The sequence below is a fragment of the Vigna angularis genome, chromosome 7, assembly GCF_016808095.1.
Source record: "Vigna angularis cultivar LongXiaoDou No.4 chromosome 7, ASM1680809v1, whole genome shotgun sequence".
Taxonomy (NCBI): domain Eukaryota; kingdom Viridiplantae; phylum Streptophyta; class Magnoliopsida; order Fabales; family Fabaceae; genus Vigna; species Vigna angularis.
Window position 1 is genome coordinate 11246428 of NC_068976.1, and position 25449 is coordinate 11271876.

Genomic DNA, 25449 nt, shown 5'->3' on the forward strand with positions numbered 1-25449 from the left:
CTCTGATATTAATTCATTGGTATCTCCTTTGAGCCTTAAACTTTTTTTTCTTGTTTTAAGCTACTGCAAAACCTTAAAAAGAAAAAGATCATGTTTTTCCTTTACCTTAAAATCAAGGTTTAATAGGTTCGGAAGTCCCTATTTATGCAGATTTGTATCAATTGAGTCTTCGTATTATGAACGTTTTCAATTGGGTCCTTGTTTTGATAAATTTTGAATCAATAAAGCCTTTGCCGTTAAATGCTATGGATGGCGTTAATTTTCTTACAATGTGGCATGTTGAGGTGTGATTTAATTACGAGGTGGCATAATGATGTGGATTTATTTGATTTTAAGTTTAAAAAATATTTAAAATAAATGACGAGGTATCATCGTTCTTCTTCAATAATTCCCTTCAACCACTGTGCCGTCAACCACCGCCGCCAACTCGAGCCTCACCGGTCACCATTGTCGTCTTTGCATCTTCGCAGAAGCCGCCGCAATCATAATCGTGGCACCAGTCTTCACCGCCACCATGGGAAAGGGCTTCTCCTTGTGCCTCTGCCTACGCGCCGTTAGAATGGGAAAATGCTTTCTCCGCTTCTCGCACCAGAATTTCCGAATGGAGATGGCTCTCTTCTGTTTCTGGGTTTGTTTGTAGGTCTGATTGTGGTTACAGGTGGAGATGAACGAAGGAGAAGATGATTCACACCATGGCTTTCGAACAGCTGCGCGATTTTGATTTTCTCTGTGATTGGGTTTCTGCGTGTTTTCTCTGACAGGTGCGAGGGTGATGAAGGTTAGTGGTTGCGATCATGGCAGCGTCTTCACGGCGGTTTTGTGGCGCTAAGGTTTGGCGAAGCAGCTGCGAGATGCGAAAAAAAAGGCGCGATTCTGAGAGGCTTGCATCTCTAGTTTGGGGGAGGTTGCGGCGAAGCTTGCGAGGAAGGAGATCGAATCATGCTTGGTGGCGGAGGACGAAGGAATCGCGATTCTGGTGGCTGATACGATTCACGTTTCTGCGATGGTGGATAGCGGCGATTTGAAGGTTGACGGTGGTGGCTTCAAGGTGGTTGACGGCTAGGGTTTCTGGGTTTCCTCCTTTCCCCTATCTGAAACCCTAATTTTGGGTGGGAAAGGGGTTGACATGTGACAGGTCTTCACTGGTCACGTTATGAATCAGTCAAAGCTAGTCAACAAGACTCTTCTGATGTCGTGCCACCTCGTAATTAAAAGACACCTCAGCATGTCACATTAGAAGAAAATTAACGCCATCCATAGCATTTAACGGCAAGGGCTTTATTGACTCAAATTTTACCAAAACAGGGACCCAATTGAAAACGTTCATAATACGAGGACCCAATTGATACAAATCTGCATAAATAGGGACTTCCGAACCTATTAAACCTAAAATCAAAGAATGAACTAATGAATTCTGTTAGGAATGAGAGATAAATAAAGTGGGTGGATGAGTACCTTATCCACAAAATAATAAAAATAACAAAAGGAAGAAAAGTATTTCATGGAAAAAATAGAGTGAAAAGAAAACAAAATAAGAAAAAGTAAAAATAAAAAACAAAATATAGAAAAAGAAAAATAATTGTTTTCTAGAAAAGAACACAAAAGAAAATAATATATTTGTTTTCCAAAATCTTCATTTCTTATTCTTTCTTTCTAAACTTTTTAATTATATCTTAAAGTTTTCTTACCTTTACCTTGGTCAAATTAAAACATTTAAAAAGTCATTGTGATCTTTAATATATGTTTTAAAAATATGTAAATATTAGAATCTGGTTAAATATGATTCTTTACTTACATCAATATTTTAAGTGAAAATATAATACATAAACACTTAAGAAAATATTAGTAAAAGACATCTAGATTTTTATCAAAATAGTAACAAGACTAAAATTATATAGAATTTAAATAAAATTAAAAGTTGTATTGTAGAGATCACAAAATGTATTTTTAAGTTTAAAAATTAAAAGAAAAAAAGGTTTTTCTAACTATATATATACAAACCAAATGCTGAAGCATCGGTATTTAAGAAAGGACCGCGATATTCCAACAACAGATTTTTAACACTCTTTTGACAACGTCACGTGTCACCACCTCATTGGTTCGTTTAAAATTTTTTTTTTTTAAAACCTATGACCGTAACCCTTATTTTGAGTGAAAATCCTAAAATACCCCTTTCCCTTTCTCTGGTCCATTGCCTTTCCCTTTCTCTGTTCCATTGCAAACGAAGGTCCATTCTCTTGAGAGGTGGAAGGTCGCGTTTCGTCTCGCTTCGTTCCATTTGCATCCTGTTGTTTCCGGCCAGTTTGGTCTCCTGTTATCGTGTGTAATGGCAAGTTCCGGTGACGATTGTCCGACGACTAAGGTAAGTGGTTTTCCATTCCATGTCGTAGCTTGGATATTCGGTTTGGGCATCTCGTAGCATGGTTATTTGATTTGGGTTAATGTTTGGGGTTCGTATCGTTGTGTTGTGGTGCTTGGGTTATTGGGTTTCGTTGTTTTGATGAATTGATTTTGGTTTATGCAGTTGAGTGTTCGTCACTCTTTTTCGACAAAGTATATATGTACTTTGAACGAACGCTTAACAAAGGAGCATCGATCATTGATTGCGACAACTCCATTTGCTTGGTTTTTAGATGTCAATGTCAATGTTAAAGTAGGTAGAAATATACTGAGTGAGTTATTGGGTAAGTGGGACGACTGTAGTAGTGGTTTTATAGTTGGGAATAAAGTTTTGAATATAAATGAAAATGATATTTATTTAGGGTTGGGACTGAGTACAGATGGTGCAAACATTAACTTAAAGGAAGAGCTGGGCAATAGTGAATGTGTGAAATACATAGGCAAAGGAACAAAGGAATTGAATTCAATATACAAAATTCTAATGCGAAAACAAAAGAAGAAGATTCCTTGTTCTCATTTTTGTAGCCTTTACCTCCTGGTAGGGATAAGTGAGATTTTATTTCCAAAACGTAGCGGGAAAGTGTTTCCCGTAATGTTTAATGTTGTTGACAACTTAAGTGCTTTGGGTAGTTATTGTTGGGGTAGTCTAGTTTATCGTTTTCTGTTACATAGTTTGTGCAAAGCTTCAAAAGGCTTGAAGAAAGGCAAAGGTATTTCAAACGTTTACGTCAACGGTTGTGTGTACATGCTGCAGGTAATTAATAGTATTTGATGTACTTACTTAAATTGTTATTTGAATTAAGTTTGTTACAAATTAAGATGATTTATTTGTCTTAGGTATGGTTTTTTGAGCTGTTTGTTCCACCAAAAGGTCCTATTGATAAATTTCCACGAATATTGCATTGGATGAATATAAGTGTTGGAGACAAGTTCGTTAAACGGTGTATGGAGACAGGTTTGGTAAGTTGTTTGTTATCGAAAGTTTTGTTATGTTTTCATATATTGACCAAAGTTGTGTAATCTGTTATGTGTTGTTAAATTTCAGGTTGTTGACGATGTTTATGGTGGTCCTTCAACGAAGGATAAGGAGGAATACAGACCAACACCTAAAAGAAAGGATGCTAAAGCAAGAGGAAAGAAGAAACAAAAAAGAGCTCGCAGAGAAACTTTTATGCGTGCCTTAGAGGAACAAGAATTTCTAATTGAAGAACTTAAAAGGAGGGTTGCAACTTTGGAGGCACAATTGGCTGAAGAGAAGGCAAGAAGGCAAAATAAAGATGACGTTGGACAAAGTGTGCCTCGTACAGAACCATCTGTGAACACTGGTTTTGTATCCCCTACTGACATTGACGGAAATGAAAAACCTTTGAAGACGTATGTTAGGGTTGGATCACGAAGGCGTTACAAGGGAAGAGCACTTAGGACTCCATACACCGGGACCGTAGTGCTTAGAATAAAAAATGAGTGATTTGTGTATTTAGTTGATTGAAAATGTTATTTGGAAAGTAATGAAAATTGTAATCATTGTAAATAGATTAAGAAAACAATGTTCAATGTATCCGATTTGGTTCAATGAAATAAAATTTGAGTTTTGGTTTGAATTGGTCTCATATTTTATCTATTCAATACCATTGTTATTATGAGTTGTGGGTTTGTCGATTTCAGAATGTCGTAATTTTTTTTGTCTCCTAAGTTGCAGGCTTGTTTGTAACATGTTGGTGTTTGAGTGGTCATTTTCAGTAACATGTGATGTGATATGAGTCCAAGGAGGGTGGGGAGACCCCTCATGAGTTGGAGGAGCAAGCTTTGCAAGGAATGAGTGAGACTGCTGAAAAAAGGGGCTGGTAATCGTTTACAGGACCCCTGTAAACGATTACCCGAGAGGAATTGCCAATTTGTACAGAAACTCCAACACAGGTACTCAGTCAGATGAACACAGGTCACCATTGGTCAAAAAAGTGACTTTTAGGCACTTCTGGACCTGTCTGAGGCTTGTGCAGGTGTTGCAGTGGTGGGAGAGGGTGGGTGGTGATGTGATGTGAGTCCAAGGAGGGTGGGGAGACCCCTCATGAGTTGGAGGAGCAAGCTTTGCAAGGAATGAGTGAGACTGCTGAAAAAAGGGGCTGGTAATCGTTTACAGGACCCCTGTAAACGATTACCCGAGAGGAATTGCCAATTTATACAGGAACTCCAACACAGGTACTCAGTCAGATGAACACAGGTCACCATTGGTCAAAAAAGTGACTTTTAGGCACTTCTGGACCTGTCTGAGGCTTGTGCAGGTGTTGCAGTGGTGGGAGAGGGTGGGTGGTGATGTGATGTGAGGCCAAGGAGGGTGGGGAGACCCCTCATGAGTTGGAGGAGCAAGCTTTGCAAGGAATGAGTGAGACTGCTGAAAAAAGGGTCTGGTAATCGTTTACAGGACCCTTGTAAACGATTACCCGAGAGAAATTGCCAATTTGTACAGAAACTCCAACACAAGTACTCAGTCAGGTGAACACAGGTCACCATTGGACAAAAAAGTGACTTTTAGTTTTACAGACAACTGCAGTGTTATTAAGTGGTATTGGTTAGTGGTATTGGTTAGTATTAAGTGGTATTGGTTACTGACTTTTACTCACAACTGGCATGGTATTAAGTGTATCATAAATTGAACATGACATAATAAATTTCGAGAGTTGAGGAACCATTTGGAAACTAAACAACTTCATTTTATTAAATACTTGAAATGATCAAAGCAGGAACTGGAGTACATAGTTCTTTAAAATGCAGTAAAGAAAGCCTAAACAAGCAATTTTAAGTCTAAGGATTGTTTCCAGAAGCACTTGGCAAGTGTTGCAGTTGTTCTTCAATGTTCCCAACACGCGATTGCAACGCATCAAACCTTGTAGTGATGACCATGTCCATGTTTCCAAATCTTGTTTCAAGGGCATCAAATCGAGTTTCAAAGGCATCAAATCTTGTACCAACAAAGGTTTGAAGTTGTTCTATGCGGTTGATTACATTATCTAGTGTTGTAGATGAACTGCCTTGTTCATCATCTTGTCCTTGATTCTGTTGACCTTCTTGTACGGGGGGATGGGGGGCATTGCCTTTGGGAACCCATTCTCCTTCATCATTTTGCATATAACCAAATGATGCTACAACTTCACAACCAACTCTTTGCTTGAACTTCATTTCTGAAATGGGATAACTTTCAGTAGGCACTTCAAAGTGTTCCATGAAGATGGTTATCAAATGTGGATACGACAACTTTGCGTTCTCCCTTAATGCTCTTTTCATCTTATATCTAATAAGATGTCCCCAGTTAATTTGAATGGAATTGAAAAATGCCCATAGCAGCATAATATCCTCTTCGGATGCCTGACCAATATTGGTTGCACGAGGAATTAATACTCTAGTCAGAACGTAATGAAGTATCCTTGGTTGAACCTTCATGTGCCCCGCTAGTATTCTAGATTGTATGGCTGCATCATCTCTACACACTAGTTGCCTTGCAGTGACAGAATCGTATTGTTCTTTCCACTCATCTACAACTTTGCCTTCGTAACAAACACCATGACATGGGAGATTAGTCAGTTGTTGAAAAAGATTAGGGCTGACCCTAATTTTTACACCTCTAACTTCGCTTCGAATAACCCCAGTATCCGATATTGACATGTTGCTATAGAACACTCGACTAATTGTGGGTGGTAATGTCTTCTTAAACACACAAATGCAGTCAGCCCAGCTTCGTGTAATATGTCATAGAATTGAAAATTTTTTCCTTGAAAGTATTCGTCCTCTACATACTTACTCTCCAAAATTTCCCGATTTACGAAATGTTGGGCATATTTCTCCTGTTGCTCATCCGACGAGAAGAGATCATTGGTAGCCGTTGGAGGGGATGACGATGGTGATGGGGTTGGACTCCGCCGACGGCGACGTCCACCAATGGAAGAAGATGCCTTTTGTTTCTTCGTTCCACAATCAGCCATTCTATTTCGTTTAGGGTTTTGCACTGAGAGAAGAGAGGTTTTCGAAACGAATTTGAGGAAGGATGTGTTTTGGGCGGTTATGAACACGATTGCAAGTTATACACGTTATGCGGTGGGATAATTTGGTTTAAATAACTGAACATAGTAATCGATTACCACAGCGTCGTAATCGATTACAATAGCCTCGTAATCGATTACCAGAGCCTCGTAATCGATTACAATTAAAAAAACTGGTGTGGTCATATGCATTACATACATTCATTAAAGGAATTTCATTCATGACCATTTTAACTTACAAAAACAGAATAAAGTAACAAAATAAGCAGCAAACAACTTGTATATATCAGTTGATGTTGTTATCAAAATTGTTATGTACAGCTGACAACAACGACATAAATCCAAAATGACCCATTTCGGTATCTTGTGATAGTTGGATAGTGTCCGCTTCAAAATGTTGAGGGTGAGGGTGATCACATTCAACAACATTACTTGGTCTTTCGCCCTGAAACAACACAACTACTAAGTTAAACATAATTGATGGACAAAAAAGTATGTAATAAATATTTTGACCGTAAATAATGACTCACGCATTGTTCGGTGGGTGGTGTTGAAGTGTTTGTGAATGAAGTTGACTTTCTTCTTTTGGTTCTTTTCTCAACAGTGGACTTCAACCTATTTGTGCGTGGACGTCCTTTTCGCTTAACAGTTGCAGGACTGTGTACAAGGACATCAGATGTTCCAATTGGAGTAAGTGGTATTGACGTGCATGCACCAGTATCGTATCTTAGTTGGCCTGCATCACTGATGATGTTATTTGTCATGGAAGAACTGCACCCAAATTTTGTACCCAAACAATGAAGTTCTTTTTCCAATTCAGTACTAGCTTCCTCAGACTCACATGCAACTTCAGCAATTTCATAAAAACATTTGCACAACAGTTTGTATCTTTGCATCCGTGGTTCATTTGTCGAATTACTATACGATGCTGTTATTAGTGTGTGTCTTCTTCGAATGTTTTTGCTCCACCGCCTCAAAATGTATTGTGAGGGAACACTGTAAACATCTTCTTGGCCAAATACCAACAGGGAATGGCGACATATAATTCCTCTAAACTGAAAGAGGTGGCAAGAGCAACTGGTTGTCTGTGTGATGGGATCAAATTGAACTTTGTAAAATTTATCCGGTACACGATTACCCTCCCACATTCGTTCCTCTTTTACAGTGTAAGTGTTCCACAAGTCCTCCTTTAAGGTGTCTTTGATGAAACTATTCATCCTTGAACGGAATTCAGTTTGAACCTCCTCAAACTTTGCATGTGTGTATTCCATTTGAAATTGTCTCTCAATTGGCGACTGAGAACCACATGCAATAGTCGTGTTCATGGAGGAGAAGTCGGCTTCTATTTCCTTCTGCGCCTTTACCCTAAGTGCATTGTCGTATTGGACCACAAATTGTTGAAGTGTTGTTGTAGAGTTGATAAATCCATCAAAAAAGGCATTCATTCCCTCACTTCTCTGAGTCGTAGACATGCCTGCCCAAAAATCTTTTTTCAAGTAACACGGGACCCATTTATGTCTCTCTTCGTACAAATTACATAGCCATTCATTTTCCTCCAATCCATGTTTGGTAAGTAGTTCCTTCCAACCATTTTCAAATTCTGTTGGACAAACACAATCATATATAAGCGCATGTAGTTCGGTTTTGATAACGGGATTATTTCTATACCCGTGCAATTTTTCGGGCAACTTCTTAAGGATGTGCCATAAACACCACCTGTGCCTCGTATGAGGAAACACTTCTTCAATAGCGTTGGCCATTGCTCTGCATTGGTCAGTAATAATACCTTGAGGAGTCTTATTACGCATGCATCTTAGCCAACTTTGGAACAACCAGACAAATGAGGCAGTGTCTTCCGAAGACAACAATCCACAACCAAGTAAAATCGAGTGTCCATGATGGTTAACTCCAACAAAAGGCGCAAATGGCATGTCGTACTTATTTGTTAAGTAAGTGGTGTCAAAGGAAACAACATCACCGAATTCTTCCCATGCAGCACGACTTCTTGCATCAGCCCAAAACACACTACAAATTTTATTCCCTTCATCCAGAGCAATGTCATAGAAGAACTCGTTATTTCTATCTTTCATTGACGAAAAGTGTCCTAGGAGTGCCTGACCATCACCATCCTTACATAAAGATCTTCTGTGTTGGCCAATGTAGTTTCGAGCGTCCCGCTCCACAAATTCCATGTTTTCATATCCCCCCGCATCGTTCACAATGCTAAGGAAACTCTTATTTAACCTAACTCCAGCATCGTCGTTCACCTGCAACGTGTGTTTTGCATGCATGCTTAACTTTCTATTGGCTGCAAATAGTTTGGAGTTATTTGGACAAAGATCATGGTTGTGGTCCAGAACAACGGTCCTTATAAACCACTTGTCCTCCTTCTTTGCAATGGTTATCCCAGCAGGACATTGGTTAGTTTGACTTGGAAGTGTTTTTACCACTGGTTTGACCGAAGACACATATTTTCCCTCCCTTGAACAAACTATTCTGAGGTAGTAGACGTTGTTGTCTTTATCTTTTTTAGAAGTTCTAGTCCGCACGGCAAACCCACGTCTAATGGCGTAGTTTGTGTAAAAAGTTTTTGCTTCAACCATTGAGTCAAAACACATATGCACTGTTGGGTCAATCTCCAATAAACTTTCATTGGGCTCATCAACATTGTCATTATAGTCATTCCCTTGATCCCCATCCATTGTGTGCGTTGACATTAAACCCACCTTTAGACATAAAGCAAATTATATTCACTCATCACACTTACCACTATGACCACTGGCAACTACAAAAATAATGAAAATAAAATCTTTTTCGAAGAACTTATTAAAACGTACCCTGGTGAAAAATGGTGTGCCCTTTAATGAAGCTCAGTGGTCCTAACCAACCTCATCTTCTACATTTAAGTCCACCATAAATGATCCTTATGTGCTTCTCACCAACCCTCCGAACTTCGTTTTGGCCCTTCTCTTTAATGAACACCCGGGTAAGTTGTCTGGAAGTGCTTGGTCAATGGAAATAAGTGTGAACGTTGGATTCTAACGTTGGTTGTTGACGCAGCTGTGTATTCCCGCCAAAAGGTCATATTTTTGCCTTGTCATACACGTATTTGGTTATCCTGTGAAAGCATGCATTGATGGTTGTCAGCATAAAGTTTCTCTCTCCTAACCCCCAATCAATGCTTTTCACTTTTAAAGGCTACCCATCAAGTCAGACTATCTCTCCACAATTAATGTAACTTGATTTGAATAAGTTAAGTTAATGGAAATAGATATAATATTAATATTTTTTTGGTTTCATTGATTTCATATTATTTCATCGTTCACGTACTTGTATTTCAAATTCGGGTAGAAACCAATTCTGTAGGCTTCAATCAGGTGACAGTAACCCGTTTACCATTGTTTAGTTGTGAGTGACTTCTTTAATCATCCCACTGATGTGTATTCCTTAACCTACAATTTTTATGTCCACAGGAAATTTCTGCATAATCATGGATGCATGGGAAGACCTTGTTTATGATGATGATGTCCTTGAATCGTTTTTGAAAAAATGCGATGCTTCCGCAACGCTTATTCCTGGTCCTGCAGGTAACATCCAAGCAGCTTTCGTGAATAGAACGGGAACAGAACAACCGAAATCGACACAAGAATTTGCTCGTGATGTTGCTGACGCAACCTATGAACGAGATTTCAACTCCAATGCTTGGAAATGGGCACAGATGTTTATTGAACACCACGGTACACTGAATCTCATACACGCTTCCAAGAACATTATTACCTTCAATACTTGTAATTTGTTTTCATATTTTGTTATCATAGGTCTCGTAAAGGATGGAAAATTCGAGAACGTTAACTCCCTCCAAGAGGCAAAATCAGCTGAGGTCCTTCCATTGGTGGTTTGCATATTGAAAGAGTGCAAGCCCAATGGGTTGGGAGATATGCAGTTGACTCTTAAGGACCCAACTGCCACGATGAAGGCTTCCTTGCACAAGAAAGCTCTTGAAGATCCTGAAATTGCAGAAAATATCGCAGTTGGTTCCGTTATCATACTCAATCTTGTAAGCCATCTAATTTGTACTTAACTACCATAATTATTTTATTGGTATTTAAGTGTTCTTCTTCTTACAAATTCCGTTTGTACATTTAGGTCCACCCCTTCACTCCATTTAGGCAAAACCACTACCTCAATATTATGCATCGCTCTATAGTGAAGGTATTTCCAGCTAAAGTTTCTCCTCCTACAATTGACCTTGTTAAGGAGACACCAAAACCTGTCATTCGACTTCCTATGTGGGCAGAGAAGGAACTCAATGTGGATGACATCCTCCGCAAATTTGTCCGTCCATCTGACCAACCATCAACGTCCAATCAAGCAGACAACCAATAGTGGGTTTAGGATAACTGTAATTTTATATGAACACCATTATAAGTATTTCATGGATGACTGTAATATTTGAAACGTACAATGTATCATTTTGTTGTGTATGTTGTGTAACTGAATCTCTATTAATGGTGTGTTATAATGAATTTATTTATGTCATACAAAATGGTGCCTAAAAGTCAGTTTTTTATCCAATGGTGACCCTTGTTCATCTGACTGAGTACCTGTGTCACACTTTATGTACAAATTGGATTTTTCTCTCGGGTAATCGTTTACAAGGGTGCTGTAAACGATTACCATAGCCTTTTTTCAGCACTCTCACTCATTCCTTGCACAGCTTGCTCCTCCAACTCATGAGGGGTCACCCCACACTCCTTGGCCTCACATCACATCACCATCCACCCTCTCCCACCACTGGAACACCTGCACCAGCCTCAGACAGGTCCAGAAGTGCCTAAAAGTCACTTTTTTGTCCAATGGTGACCTGTGTTCACCTGACTGAGTACCTGTGTTGGAGTTTCTGTACAAATTCCAAATTTCTCTCGGGTAATCGTTTACAGGGGTGCTGTAAACGATTACCATAGCCTTTTTTCAGCACTCTCACTCATTCCTTGCACAGCTTGCTCCTCCAACTCATGAGGGGTCACCCCACACTCCTTGGCCTCACATCACATCACCATCCACCCTCTCCCACCACTGGAACACCTGCACCAGCCTCAGACAGGTCCAGAAGTGCCTAAAAGTCACTTTTTTGTCGAATGGTGACCTGTGTTCACCTGACTGAGTACCTGTGTTGGAGTTTCTGTACAAATTGGCAATTTCTCTCGGGTAATCGTTTACAGGGGTGCTGTAAACGATTACCAGAGCCTTTTTTCAGCAGTCTCACTCATTCCTTGCACTACTTCGTCCCCCTACTCATCACGGGTCACTCCACGCTTCTTGCGTTCACATCAATCACCAACACCCATCTCCCCACTCAGAAATTGATCAAATCCTTCGCATTAATTACCATTAATTTTAGTGAAAATGGTCTCGTACTTTTCAAATCTTTATTATAATGCTGCGTTCATTTTTCAATCACTAATTTTGTCATTATAACAAACACAAACGCAAAGTAAAAACAATTCATTTCGAAATCCAACCACTATTCTTATTACAAACACAACTGTACATTGTCAAATAACATTAGGTACATATTTGAACATCTTATACATGTCAAAATTGTCAAATAACATTAGGTACATATTTGAACATCTTATACATGTCAAAATTTGATAATTTCTTAGCAATCCTAGACAATGCCGTATAGATGTAGGGCTTCCATTCTGCTAATGTTGTCATTGTCCAGGATCCAGTCACACACATATTTCTTTCTAATCCCAAGCAGCTCCTCCTGAAACCAACATTTTCCACATTAGAAACCAGGACATACAAGAATATTATCAAACACACAGTTCCAACTTATAGTTGTATATTCAGGCATGTTTTTCCCGTTGTATTTTTCATCTCCATCCCAGATTTCCATTGCTTTCAACATTATTACTCCACAATCATGTCTGAAATAATATACCCACAACATCAGATTACTTTTGCCCATATACATCACAATATAATCCGGCAGTACAGTTGAAGAAACTAACATGTTTGGTTGGGATGGGATATTTGCTTGTTTAACTGTCAAAGGACCAATACTACCTTCCGGTATATTCATCAGGATGCAAAAAAACCGTGCCATATTTTCAGCCTACCAGTTAACAAAAACAATAAATACTTAAACAATGCAGGGTTATGTCATAATCACACGGTAATCAACAATGAAAGATGTCGAATCTTACAACGGTTGTGTCTATCCTTTTGCGGTCTCTGATCCCCTTCCCCAATGAATCAATCACAAAAATCTCCATTGACCTCAATTTCACTGAATAACACCACCAATGATAATCGTGGACAAATGGCAGAAACAACTACAAAAAATATAAACAATTTCAGTAACACATTTACAACCAAAAGTCGACAAGATTTGCAAATTCAAGGTTACTCACAAAGTCCGCCGTGGGTAATTCTTCAAGTCCAAAATGATCGGAACGCAAATAAGTGTTATAGTTATGAAGCGTGAATACATGGCGATTCTGTGGACGTTTCCTATAATCTGTAAGAATATGGTGCTGCGGACAATTTCAAATTAATCAATAAAAAATCGATCAAAAATACTTTCTTCAATCATAAATATGATACAATTTCAAATTTTATTTACCGAGTATAACGGACTAAAATGAAACCTCTTAACAACACCGCACAACCTTTTCTCAAAGTACATAAAGACCGTACAAGCAAAGAACACCACCTACACAATAAAAAATTTTCACATTACTAAAATAAACTATAACATGAAACACAACCAAATGTGACAATACTAACCATGTTATCAACGTATTTCATTGGGGCCAAAGTGTAAATTGAAGTAGTGCTCAAGCTTTGGCCAATTATCTCGCTTACAACCCTAAACATACAAATATTAGTCAATCACAAACAATACATATTCCTCAACCACAACTACAATTCATACCACATACCTGTGTACGTTCATCTCTCTGATGCTGACTGCTGTATACAATTGGTTTACATCCACACTAGTGCTTGGATCACCAACAAAACTCCGCAATGGGGGTATAGCCAATGGCACGACCTCCGGTTCTCCTTCATCACCATCATCTTCTATTTCAATAAAATTAATGTTACGAACAGTTTCATCATCCCCTCTTACTTCAGCATGTGCACCTAGGGGGTCATCAACTTCATTTCCATCACCTTCTTCTTCTCCCCCAACTTCAGCATTCTCCTCACCTCCAACTCCATGTCCATCACCTTCTTCTTCTCCCCCAACTTCAGCATTCTCCTCACCTCCAACTCCACCCCCAACCTCTTCATCAGTGGCACATGCATCTTCTTCATGAAAGATTGGAGTTTGATAAATTTCAAATAGCTCCCTAGTCAGAACTCCAATCTTGGCATTCAATGCTCTGATATGTTCGTTATTTTTCCTCAATCTCTCCTCCGCACCTGCTTCCCATGCCCCGTCATCAGAGCTTTCGTCTTCATCATCGTCTTTTTCAACCTTGGATCCTTCACTCATTCCTCCGTCATCCATGTTGAAAGCTGCACGGATTTCCGGCCTATGACGATCTTCATTTCGTATATACCACTCCATATTTAACTGCACCAATAGCACACAACAAATTCAGACAAAATACACAATCCATTTTAACATACAAAATAACGAAAAACAAAACACTTACATCTCCGGTCATAAAAATATTTTCAATTTTTTCGGTCCTTGATTTAAACGGGAACCATCTCATTATGCGCGGGAAAAACCGGTGCGAAGGATGACCATGCAAAGAAAGTCTCTCAACCGCCCAAGCCTAAAATATCATAAAATTATTTCATCAAACATAATACACAATGTTCTGCACTACATCAAAATAGTGAACTACATATCATATTACCTGCAACACTGCCACATTGCCACTGAGAGTGACTGACTGGGGGATACCTGCTCCCATAATTTTCTTCTTACATTTATTTAAATTCTCTACAATGTGTTTATGTACACCGGTGCACCAATCATATAGACACAAACGGTCTAAGTCATCTAACACTCCAAAAGGCATGTTACAAACATGCCTTGATTTCCTAGGGAAATAGAAAACAACCAAACAAACTAATATATATAACCTACACACTACATCGACTTCAATGTTTTTATCATCAACAATGACATTAAACATGTCTGTCAAGTCCTTCAAACTGATGGTTTTTGATTTGAACATTTCACCAACCAATCCACCAACTACTTCATTAAAGGGAATCTCTAAACCACCTATTTCTAAACCTAAGCTCATCAACACATCAACAACTCTAAAGGGCACCAACTTTTGAATAACTCTAAAACTGTTATCATTTCCAACCCACCTGCAAACCATAACCTTCAATAATTTTAAATTCACCTCCACAGGGTTATTAATATTCACACACCACATAAATGGTGTCATCCTAATCCGATCCACATGACACTGTCGGAGTAAACGATTCATTTCAATAATGATCGATGAATCCATCGAGATAAGAAGTCGCCACTACAAAAAAAATCATAAAAATTTATTACTAACTACAATCCGTAAGATAATTAAATAATATATAAACAAAAAATTTAATTTTTTTCTTACACTTGCTTTTTTCCCTTCCATTGCAACGGTCCTAAGAAGACAACATTCCACACTCAGTTATATCATTCAACTTAATGAAAACCAAAAACACAGAGTAAAACACAATGTCAGGGCTCGCCCATTTTTACTTACACCAAAATGTAAGGGTTTCAACGCACGTTTTGAAGAAGGAGGAGAGAACGAAACCGAGGATGGAAGCTTCGAACACGGTAAGAGAAGCTTCGAAGACGGACGACACACCGAGAGAGAAGACGGACGACAGAGAAGGCTTGAACGAACGAGAAGAAGGAAGGCTTGAACGAACGAGAAGAAGGAAGGCTTGAACGAACGTCTTTGGCACCCTAAACCGCGAAACCCAAATTTTGTCAAAATTTAATTTGGAAAGCCCAAAATACCCCTATGACCGTAACCCCTTCTCTGTTCCATTTTCAAATTACTGAGCCAATTGGAAGCTGCCAGGTGCCGGTGTCAAAACTGTGTTAAAAAAACGTTATTGGAATAACATTTTCCTTTAAGAAAAGACAGGAGGTGAACAAGCTCACTTTCACTCGCATTTATTCTCTAAGTTTGCATCACTTCATTTTCGCTCTCTGAAAACTGAGTGTTCGTTTTCTTTCACTTTCTCGCGTAACGAATCTCACCAACCAAAAGCTCCTACCTCTGTTATTCCAGCAATCAGAACAATAACAAAAATGGATATTCCACGCAAATGTCTCTTCTCTCCAATTCTCGCGCTCATTCTACTTTCGTTCATCGTCCTCGTGGTGCTGCGTCCAGTTCAGTTACTCAAATTCACGACAATCGCTGGTCCAAAACGTGGACATTCAGTTTCTCTGGATCATCTGCGAATGAAGCTCTCCGGCGAGAATCAACTTCACGCCGTCGTAAATTCTGGCGAATTTCGCCGGAACAAATTCAGTGATGACCGAGCTGCTACCGTAAGTTCAACTGTTATTTTCTCTCTTCTATTGATTTTGTTTCCTCTGTTTCGAAAGCTGATTGTGCTTCGTTAATTATCGGCTTTAATTAGGATTTTATCATCCTTTTTATTGTTTAATTTTTAGTATATGATTGTGCGAGAATGAAACGAAGTAATTAAGAAAATTGACTACGAGTTAATTTGAGTGAACAGAGGAAGGTAGGAAAACTAGAACAAACACTCGCGGCGGCGAGAGCTTCGATGCGAAAGGCTGCGTCAGAATCAGAAGGTGAGAGGAGCAATCACACTGTGGCAACCACCGTGCATGACGGCGGAGACCGCCACTATGTACCAGCCGGAGCTATCTATCGTAACGCTCGCTTGTTTCATCGGTAACATCTCTCACCACCTCTCTTATTTCTCGAAAAAAATTATCTAATGATCAAAATTCATCATAAAAAGAGAAAAAAAAACAAAGAAATATTAATGGAATATATTACATGAATAGATCATAACCTAATCACCAAGTTAACGCAATATTACATCATCAATAGTAATACAAGTTTAATGACTACGTATCGGTATTTTAAACTAAATAGAAATTAGAATTTGTATGAATTTTAAAATAAACCAGCAACTAGAACTAATAGAATATCAAAAAGCTTCTTCACTGCTTGGTTTACAAGTCACCGACATCGTAACATATTAATGCCACGAAAGAGATGTTTACTTTTGATGAATCTTTTCTTCTGATATACGATAAGGGAATGGCGAGTGCGCTAGTATTGATTTATTCTCTTCGTATTTTCACACTCATCCTCGTGAATCATGAAAAAGTATAGCGAGCAAGCCAATGATGATACTGCAAAAAGCTCCTTTGCTATGGATCAACTTTTTTATTATTACAGCAGTCCAGCAGTAATGGAGTGGTAACTGGTATCCCCTGCTTCCATGATTCATATATAGCTTCCATTATAAGAAAGAAATATGTACTGTCCCAAGCTTAATAGCCATCATTCCATACTCCTCCACTCCACACCCCATATTTGCTATTCATTAATTTCCATAAGGAACCAAACCTTTAATACTATGGGTTTCTTGCTATTTGCATAAAAATATTATAAATAGGAAGAAACCAAATTTATAACACTCTTCGTTACGTATAAACTAATTCAACTTTTCCAAATCAGATTTTAATTATGTATGTGATTTAATTTTAATTTATGAAAAATTATTTGTTTTATTTTTTTTTTATATTTTTCATAGAGTGAAGTGGAAAAATTTATTCAAACATCTCGTGTCATAATCATCGTTATCATGGTTGTTGTGAGATTATTTAATAGGACTGTATAAGAGACACGTGATTCTAAAACTTAATCTTCAAGCGTGCACAATGCAAATGGAAACCCTTACGGATGAGGATTAATTGTGCAATAATTGAAAATGAAAGTATATAAACATATTGGAAAATGATGGCGATTGAATTTTTTATTTGAGGTTAATCTTATTGCTTGCACGATCATATTTTTCTTAAAATAGTTTTTCTTAAGATATATATATATATATATATATTTTTTCTCGATACGAATTTCCATTCATCCCGCTCGCATATTAAAGTTCTCCTTTTTAAGTTATTATTCCTTCTTATTATTAATGCTATTTTTAGTAGATAACAAAGAAATAGAGGGAACAGAAAAAAATATATATTTGGATTTAAAGAAAGAAGTAAAAAGTCAAGAAGAAGAAAACTTTATTTGTTATTAATAATCTTATTTACTATTTTTTATTATTAGTATTATTGGTCCACCTCATCTTTCTCACTCGTTCCCATAAAAAGTACAAATCTTTACTTCAAACAGTAAAAAGTTAAAATCAGTGAACCCGTCATTCTTTCCTCACCAATATCTTCCCTATCTCTTCTATTAAACTACATAGCACCTCTTAAATATTCTCAAATGCATTTTAATCAACCGTTCAACATTGAAATCAAGAATAGGTCAGGATAAATTAGTCTGGTAGTAATATCTCACCTTACACAAGTCTCGTGATCTTAGACTATTCGTGTTTCAGCTGTAGAAGATCTCAACATTTAAATTTGTATTTTGTTATTACTTAAATTAAATATACAAAAATTTAACTTTCATCACAAAAAAACATTCGACTTTAGTATATATGAGCTTATTTTGGCTAATGTTTACTTAATTATTTCTTTCCAAACATATACCACATGTTTCCAAGTTATTTCTCCCCATATGTTTAGACCTTCCTTAATTATCAAAAATATTAATGATGCACAGCTGGTGCATACAATTTTGTTTTTAATCAGCCTGAACTTCTTAATAAATATGTAACCTAGACTTTAACAAGTCGAGTAATCAAACCAACACCTAATCTTGTGGGTTAACATCCACGCATATTAATTTTATCTTATAGCTAACAATAGCAATGGATTCTTTAATCAATACTATCATTAATTCTTATTTACCCTAAATTAAGATCATAATTAATTTTAAAGGAAAATATGCCTGATATTAAAACACTTACAAATTACAAACACCCTATTGTTTTTCTCTATCTCTTTAAGTTTTCTTAACACTTTACACTTTACACCCTATTGTTTTTCTCGTATCCTTTTTTCTCTGCTGTAGACACTCCTTGGGGTTCAACCCTTTTTCCTTTAGGAAAAAATTATTCCTTGACTCTGGTTGTCTATACATTAATTGGGAGACACAAGAAATATACAGATATAAATAAACAATTAATTAATACATTTATTATATAGTTTGTCTGTACTTAATTTTAAAAAAAAAATGTTTCAATAGAATATATAATTTTTTGTTATATTTTTTCTAATTTACTTATTTTAAAAATAAACAGTTTTGTGATTATTTATAATAATTTCTATTCACTTCTTAAATCGTTATTATTTTAAAAATTATTTATAATTCAAAAATACGTATTTTAAAACTAAGTAAACTTGTCCATTAAGTAACAAGAAGTTTAAAAAGAAACAAGAAGATATGAATGAAATAGTTGTTATGTTGTGCAAAAATTAGGACCCAATTTTTAATTGAATATTTGGGAGTAAATTTACTTAAATTATGAGTACAGGAGCTACCTGGAGATGGAGAAAATATTCAAAGTATACGTATACCCAGACGGTGAGCTCCCAATAGCTCATGATGGCCCGTGCAAGGACATATACTCAATTGAAGGAAGATTCCTCCATGAGATGGAACATGGTCCAGGGAGGTTTAGGACCAACGACCCCAATGCCGCTCACGTTTACTTCTTGCCATTCAGTGTTACTTGGATGGTGAAGTATCTCTATACTCCACTTTCATACAATGTCACTCCTTTAAAGCAGTTTGTGTCTGACTATGTGAGACTCATATCCATGAGGCATCCCTTCTGGAATACAACTCATGGTGCCGACCACTTCATGCTTTCCTGTCATGATTGGGTTAGTTCAAACTCCCTTTCTTCCCTCTTTACCTGCTTGCTTCGCTTTTCTTTCCCATTAACACAATAAATTTCCTTAACACAAAATAGGTATTCCGTAGACGGATAACAAATAATTTAAACGTCAATACCTTTTCCATTTGAGTATAAAAAAAATTAAGAACTCAGTCTAATAATATTATTATGAAAGAATTGGAATACAGCTAGTAGCTTTCTATTTTTCAAAAGAATTTCTCAAAGAATATCATCCATATCGGAGTACTGTTTCTCATTGACTCTTGAGAAAGAGTTGCAATTTTTCATAAAGTATCTTTTCCATATATATAAGCCATCATGGAATGATGTGATTGCATTAATTAGTATAGGCACGTGTAATATTTGTTAAATAAATAAAAAATGATTGTTGACACTCTAAACTGCTATCCAACACTCGTTTACATTATACACAATAAGAGAGTAAAGAACCTAAAGGATAATGCCACAGCGCTTATAATAACCCAGAAAAACTCTGTATCCAATCTTAATCCATAGCCAACTCCTTTTCAAGACTTGTTTTCTTCTCCTTTACCTATATTCCATGAGGTGTTGAAGCATTAGTATAACTTGGAATTATCTTCTGGGAAATTGTTTTTTACTTAGATGCTAATGTATGCTTAAAAGAAAAATATAGCAGAACGAGTTACATAAAATCTATTTGGTTTGCATAACTAATCTACTGTCCTCTGATTTTCTGCAGGCTCCTCATGCATCACAGGGAAATTCCTTCCTCTACAACACCTCAATCCGTGTCATGTGCAACGCCAACACCTCAGAGGGCTTTAACCCTCGAAAGGACGTCTCCCTTCCAGAAATCCACCTTTACGGAGGCGAAGTCTCCCCCAAACTTCTCTCGCCCCCATCCAACAACACCCCACGCCGCTACCTCGCCTTCTTCTCCGGCGGTCTGCACGGTCCAATCCGCCCCAGCCTCCTCCACCACTGGAAGAACCACGACGCTGACATTCGCGTCTACGAATACCTCCCCAAAGACCTTGACTACTACTCCTTCATGCTCAACTCCAAGTTCTGTCTTTGTCCCAGTGGCCACGAAGTGGCCAGTCCCAGAATCGTGGAAGCAATTTATGCCGAATGCGTTCCCGTGATCCTTTCCAAGTATTACGTGTTGCCCTTCAGTGATGTGCTGCAATGGAAGGCGTTTTCGGTGCAGGTGGACGTTTCAGATATTCCGAGGTTGAAAGAGATTCTTAGTGCGATTTCCGAGGATGAATATTGGAAGCTCAAGGAGGGAGTGAAGGCTGTGAGGAAGCATTTTACACTGAATCGGCCTGCCAAGAGATTCGATGTATTTCACATGATCTTGCACTCTATATGGTTAAGGAGACTAAACATACAACTCAGATAGAAAATTTTCAGTTTTCTCTTATACATATTATAAACTCATTACTCTCTGCCCTTTAATACGAATCCCATGGATTCATTATTTGAACCTAAATTGTATTTTCCAATCTAACCCCCTCCTTTCCTTTACATATATATATAAAAGCCTAATTTATACAATATTAACATTTTTATTTTCCAAAATCAGATAAATTTGTACTTGTTGTTTTTCATTATGTTTTATAATATTTAAGAGCGTTGCATATAATCATTATTTTTTATTAAATGATTTTTAATTATGAACACGATTTTATTTACAGCCCTAGGGGAAGGTGGCAACAAGTGTGAGGTTCTGAATACAGCCTAGGTAGATACACATACACTGAGCTATCCATAAAACTAAATGAAATGGATGATCTGAACTACAATGATACATGCAGAAACTACGTAACCTGTATTAATCTAGTTGAGTGTCATATAATGAAGCCATGAGAAAGACGTTCGATCCGAGATCTTAGCATGCCTCCAAAGGAGAGAGGAGAATATTTTGAAGGTGTTTTTCTTCTGGTGGTGTCATTCTTGACATGGAGTGTGACGATTGGACCCATCTCTCTCTTCACCGAGTTGCTGAAGTACTCTACATCAACCTCGTTCCCTGATATGTCCTTCACATAGAAAGCGTTCACGGATTTCTCTCCATGCGTTTCAACGTCTGCTCGAACAACCACCAGCCCATTCTCTCGCAGTACTCGTGTTATGTCCGACAGTAACCCTACTCTATTCTCTGCACACAACTCTAACCTAACTCCCTGCATGTGCCATGTTACATCAAACAATATGTAAGTAACTTCTATATATATACCTTGCATCAATCAGTGCAAACATATCATAGTAATAATCTTCTTTTAGATTTCTTTTAACGTCACTAAGCTAGCTTTTAGCTTTTAAAATTCAAAATTAATATCTTTAGTTTCAATATTTTTAAAAGGGTTTGTTTTAGTCTATATGTTACACAACCCTTATATAAAACATTAATCTTAAAATAAATATTTTGGAAGCAAAAGCAATCATGCAATTTTATATATATGTATATATGTAAAAAGGTAAGATTGAAATGATTAGTCATACAGATCATTTTGCATTTTGTAGTTGGTAATTATACTAACATAATATTTAATGATATTTAGGATATGGAGATTAAAGAAATGTCTTTTAAAGTACATAACCTAAAAGGATTAATTTTGAAAATGAAAAGTAAAAAATAAATTTATCCGAAATTTAAAGAATTAAACACGTACTAAAATCTTAATTTAATTACCTCACAAACCCGGCGTTCTATGGCTGCCTCTAAGCATTTTATTACTCGTTCCTTCTCACTTGCCGTATCTAAAGCATATCCATCTACGTGCCTGATAAAATACTCCTGCAACACGTTAAAACATCAAACTAACTATTAATTAGGAATTAATTTGTATAAATAATATCAATTATCTTTAGTAAAAGGTATAAACAAGCTCAGTTTTTTCTAACAGACCTATTTATATAAATGATATTTTGATACATATAAAATTTTTACATTCAATTTATAAAAAAAAAATTCTATTAAAAGTAGTATTAATTTTTTATATAAATTAAACTTATATTTCATTATTATTGGATCTTCATCATAATTTTTTTCTGAAAAATGAATCTTCCTTGAGGAAACCTATGAATACTCATGTTTAGCTCATCTCTTAAAATGATTATAGTTAACAACTATTTCCTACTATTATAGATCGAAAATAACGATTTTTAACGTAAAATAACTAAAACCAAAACAAAATGTATTAACCTAAAAAACATATTTAAATCTATTACTAATAAAATGTATGATTCATATACATACCTGAAATGCATAGCCTCCATGAGAACTGATGGAAGCATGGAAAATCACGTACTGCATGTCTGTTAACGTGCAAACAGTATCAAACATGAGCCTGGGACGATCCTTACACTCAATGTTCACAATTGAATACCCCTTTTGTTCACAACTTTCAATTGTCACCATTCTTTTCCTTCCCTTCATCTCTTTAGGAGAAGAGGGAGCCTCAAAATCCCTAACTGAAAGCATAAGTTGGTGCAACCTCCGTTCCACACTAGTCATGTTCCCTTCTCCTCCCAAAAACTCCGAGGTCTTGACATCTGGACGAGTACTCGTGCCATCACCATTACGATTAGTGGTGGCACGCAATACAGTTGTCAAGTGATCTTCTATAGAGGTTAAACGAGAAGGGTCCTCAATAGCAGAATCGGTGGATTGATCCGATATGTAAGCCACGCATGCGAGTCGTGCATTGTGACTCCATGCGTGGACTTCAACTATGTTACATCGGAGATCCACCAACGCGGCCGAGATCTCCGAAAATAATCCGGGACGGTCCCTACCGGTCATTTCAATTGCTGTGTACTGTTCAGTTGAGTTAGAAAGTAAAGGAATGAATTTATTGGAATAGGTCTTGTAGTTAGTCATTGTTGTGATGACTGAATTGATGTTGCTGTATTGTTGTGATGGTGGAGAGGCTCTTGATTTTCCTAGGGCCTGCATGCACGCTTTTCAGATTTACCCTCTACCATTTCTATGTAAAAAGAAAAGAAAAAGCACGCAAAAACAATCAGAAACTTAATTTATATAAAATTTTTAGGTGTTTTATTGATTTTTTCAATTAAAACTAGAATTTATTTTAATAATTTATGCAAACTTTCTTCTATTTTTTCATTAAGAAACAATATTAACAATAGAGTTTAATGATTAGAAAATACGAGTGTAAAAATTGTTAACTAGAGATATATCTTGATCTAGCTTTTAAAATAATTATTATAAATTTTTTTATCGTATAATGAGTTGTGTTTCGATGATAATTATAAGCCTATTTTCTCTTTAGATATCTAAGAAATTAATTACTTTATTTTCTTCATGTCAAATTAATTAAAACTAAATTTTGTGTTCAAGGTCTTTTTATGTTATATACAGATTCTTGTAATGAAATTTGATTATTTCATGTAACTCTTTATTTTCTTAAGGAGATGCTATGTAGAGAAATATAAGGGTTTTAACAAACTTGTTCTAAATTGGGTCAATAGTTGAATGTGTTTGAACATACTATAACCATAAATTTCCTATGCATTTAGGATCCTTTAAAGCAAAGCCTCTTTCAATCTAACCATGTTTTTCAGTTTTGTTAGATGAATTGACATTTTATAATGTTTAAAAGGACCAATGATTATGTTTTAGCTGAACTCCATGTCATTCTAATAAATTTCTTCTAAATAACACATTAAAAAAATGATAGAAAAAAACAATATGATTACACATAATGCAGAGATATTTACAGAACTATATGATTCTAGAACATGTAATAATTTCTCGGGTAAAACTATAAAGGGTATAGAAAAGAAATTGACACAAATAAAACCCTGTGATCGTTGTTGTAGGAAGATTGGAGTACCTGTTGGATTTCGTTAATGGCTTTCTGATCCGTTAGTTTGTTGCCATTCTCGTCTCTAACATGAAACACTGCAATTAGATTTGGATTACAGATATTTCAGACCCAAAAAAAAGAAAAAGATTTAATTTAATTCAAAATATCAAACATTGACTGAAGAAATTTATTTATTACACACCATCCATGAACCAACCAGCATCACATGAAATATAGCTTTTGCAGATTTGAAGGTTCATGTCTGTCAAAACTTGCACCACTTCTAGGAGGAGACCCTCCTTGTTAACACTATCTACCTGAAATCAAACAATGTTATATATGTTACTCATTACAAAAACAATAGCAGAATTTTAAAACAAAATCCTTATTTTAGTTTTTCCCTTTTGTCTTGTTATATATTTTTTCTGTTATTATTTTGAATGATATCATTTGTTGTATTGTGATTGTTGTTCCTATGACATATATTAGTATAAGATTCCTGATAATTATATCAACCCATTATATTATTAGAATTGAATTTTCAGTTCAATTCTGGTATTACATATGAAAAAGCAAATTTGTGGCGTGAAAAGAATATGGTATATAGATCAGAAAATGATCTTCTGATGTAAAAAACAAGATGGTAGATTGTAAAAAAACAATATTTTATTTTGTTTGATTATTGTAAAGTAAGATACGTACCTTCACCACTGTGCATCCGTTCATGCTGTCATTGTCGATGCAGACTCGGCATCTTCATGGAAAGAAAAATGAAAATTTGATTATATAAGAGATGAAAATGATTAATGAGAAAGAGATTGAAGGAAGGAAGAAAGACTTACGGTGGACCATATAATCTTTCTGGGAGAGTATCAAAGTCAGGATCAAAGTAAGGCCAACAAACGCTGTTGTTCATGCTGAAAATGAAGAGTTACTTTAATTCTTAGAAAGTGCTAATATTGAGGGAAATTTTTGAATGGGGCGACAGAAGAGGAATGAACGAACGAATGAGAAGCTTTTAACATATAAATATTTCAACCATTCGTAACTCATGCCAAAAACAATAACACCAACTCACAACTAAGCACCTTCATGCACAGCTACTCAAATTTTACCAACATAATTAAACGTTCACCCTAAAATGTAGGACAACTTCTACACCTCTTTCTTTCTCTAGAACAAACTTTGTATTT

The 25449-nt window shown here is 36.6% G+C and overlaps 5 protein-coding genes and 1 long non-coding RNA gene across 6 annotated transcripts; 2 read left to right on the plus strand and 4 right to left on the minus strand.

The window, feature by feature from the left end:
* Nucleotides 1-1003: 1003 nt before the first annotated feature.
* LOC128197818 (uncharacterized) lies at nt 1004-4013 on the plus strand. The gene is made up of 5 exons (XM_052880625.1): nt 1004-1048; nt 2228-2362; nt 2525-3154; nt 3238-3360; nt 3446-4013. The coding sequence occupies exons 1-5, from the start codon at nt 1004-1006 to the stop codon at nt 3866-3868; spliced, it is 1356 nt and encodes a 451-aa protein (XP_052736585.1). The 3' UTR covers nt 3869-4013.
* Nucleotides 4014-6720: 2707 nt separating this feature from the next.
* Nucleotides 6721-9136, minus strand: LOC128197819 (protein FAR1-RELATED SEQUENCE 5-like). The gene is made up of 2 exons (XM_052880626.1): nt 6965-9136; nt 6721-6879 (listed from the first exon to the last, which is right to left on the minus strand). The coding sequence occupies exons 1-2, from the start codon at nt 9134-9136 to the stop codon at nt 6721-6723; spliced, it is 2331 nt and encodes a 776-aa protein (XP_052736586.1).
* Nucleotides 9137-12754: 3618 nt separating this feature from the next.
* On the minus strand, nt 12755-13172 carry LOC128197657 (uncharacterized). The gene is made up of 3 exons (XR_008250286.1): nt 13069-13172; nt 12857-12979; nt 12755-12778 (listed from the first exon to the last, which is right to left on the minus strand). It is a non-coding gene; the product is annotated as an uncharacterized LOC128197657 (long non-coding RNA).
* A 12-nt stretch (nt 13173-13184) lies between these two features.
* Nucleotides 13185-14932, minus strand: LOC108318936 (uncharacterized). The gene is made up of 4 exons (XM_052880627.1): nt 14321-14932; nt 14111-14236; nt 13388-14028; nt 13185-13314 (listed from the first exon to the last, which is right to left on the minus strand). The coding sequence occupies exons 1-4, from the start codon at nt 14930-14932 to the stop codon at nt 13185-13187; spliced, it is 1509 nt and encodes a 502-aa protein (XP_052736587.1).
* Nucleotides 14933-15598: 666 nt separating this feature from the next.
* On the plus strand, nt 15599-20986 carry LOC108337558 (probable glycosyltransferase At5g25310). Its single transcript, XM_017574113.2, has 4 exons — nt 15599-15978; nt 16173-16351; nt 19071-19422; nt 20158-20986. Exons 1-4 carry the CDS (start codon nt 15733-15735, stop codon nt 20821-20823), a joined length of 1443 nt encoding a protein of 480 aa, XP_017429602.1. The 5' UTR covers nt 15599-15732; the 3' UTR covers nt 20824-20986.
* Nucleotides 20669-25172, minus strand: LOC108336968 (ACT domain-containing protein ACR2). The gene is made up of 8 exons (XM_017573409.2): nt 25099-25172; nt 24959-25010; nt 24459-24573; nt 24284-24351; nt 22684-23376; nt 22117-22221; nt 21251-21607; nt 20669-20746 (listed from the first exon to the last, which is right to left on the minus strand). Exons 1-7 carry the CDS (start codon nt 25170-25172, stop codon nt 21272-21274), a joined length of 1443 nt encoding a protein of 480 aa, XP_017428898.1. The 3' UTR covers nt 20669-20746; nt 21251-21271.
* Between the last annotated feature and the right edge of the window lie 277 nt (nt 25173-25449).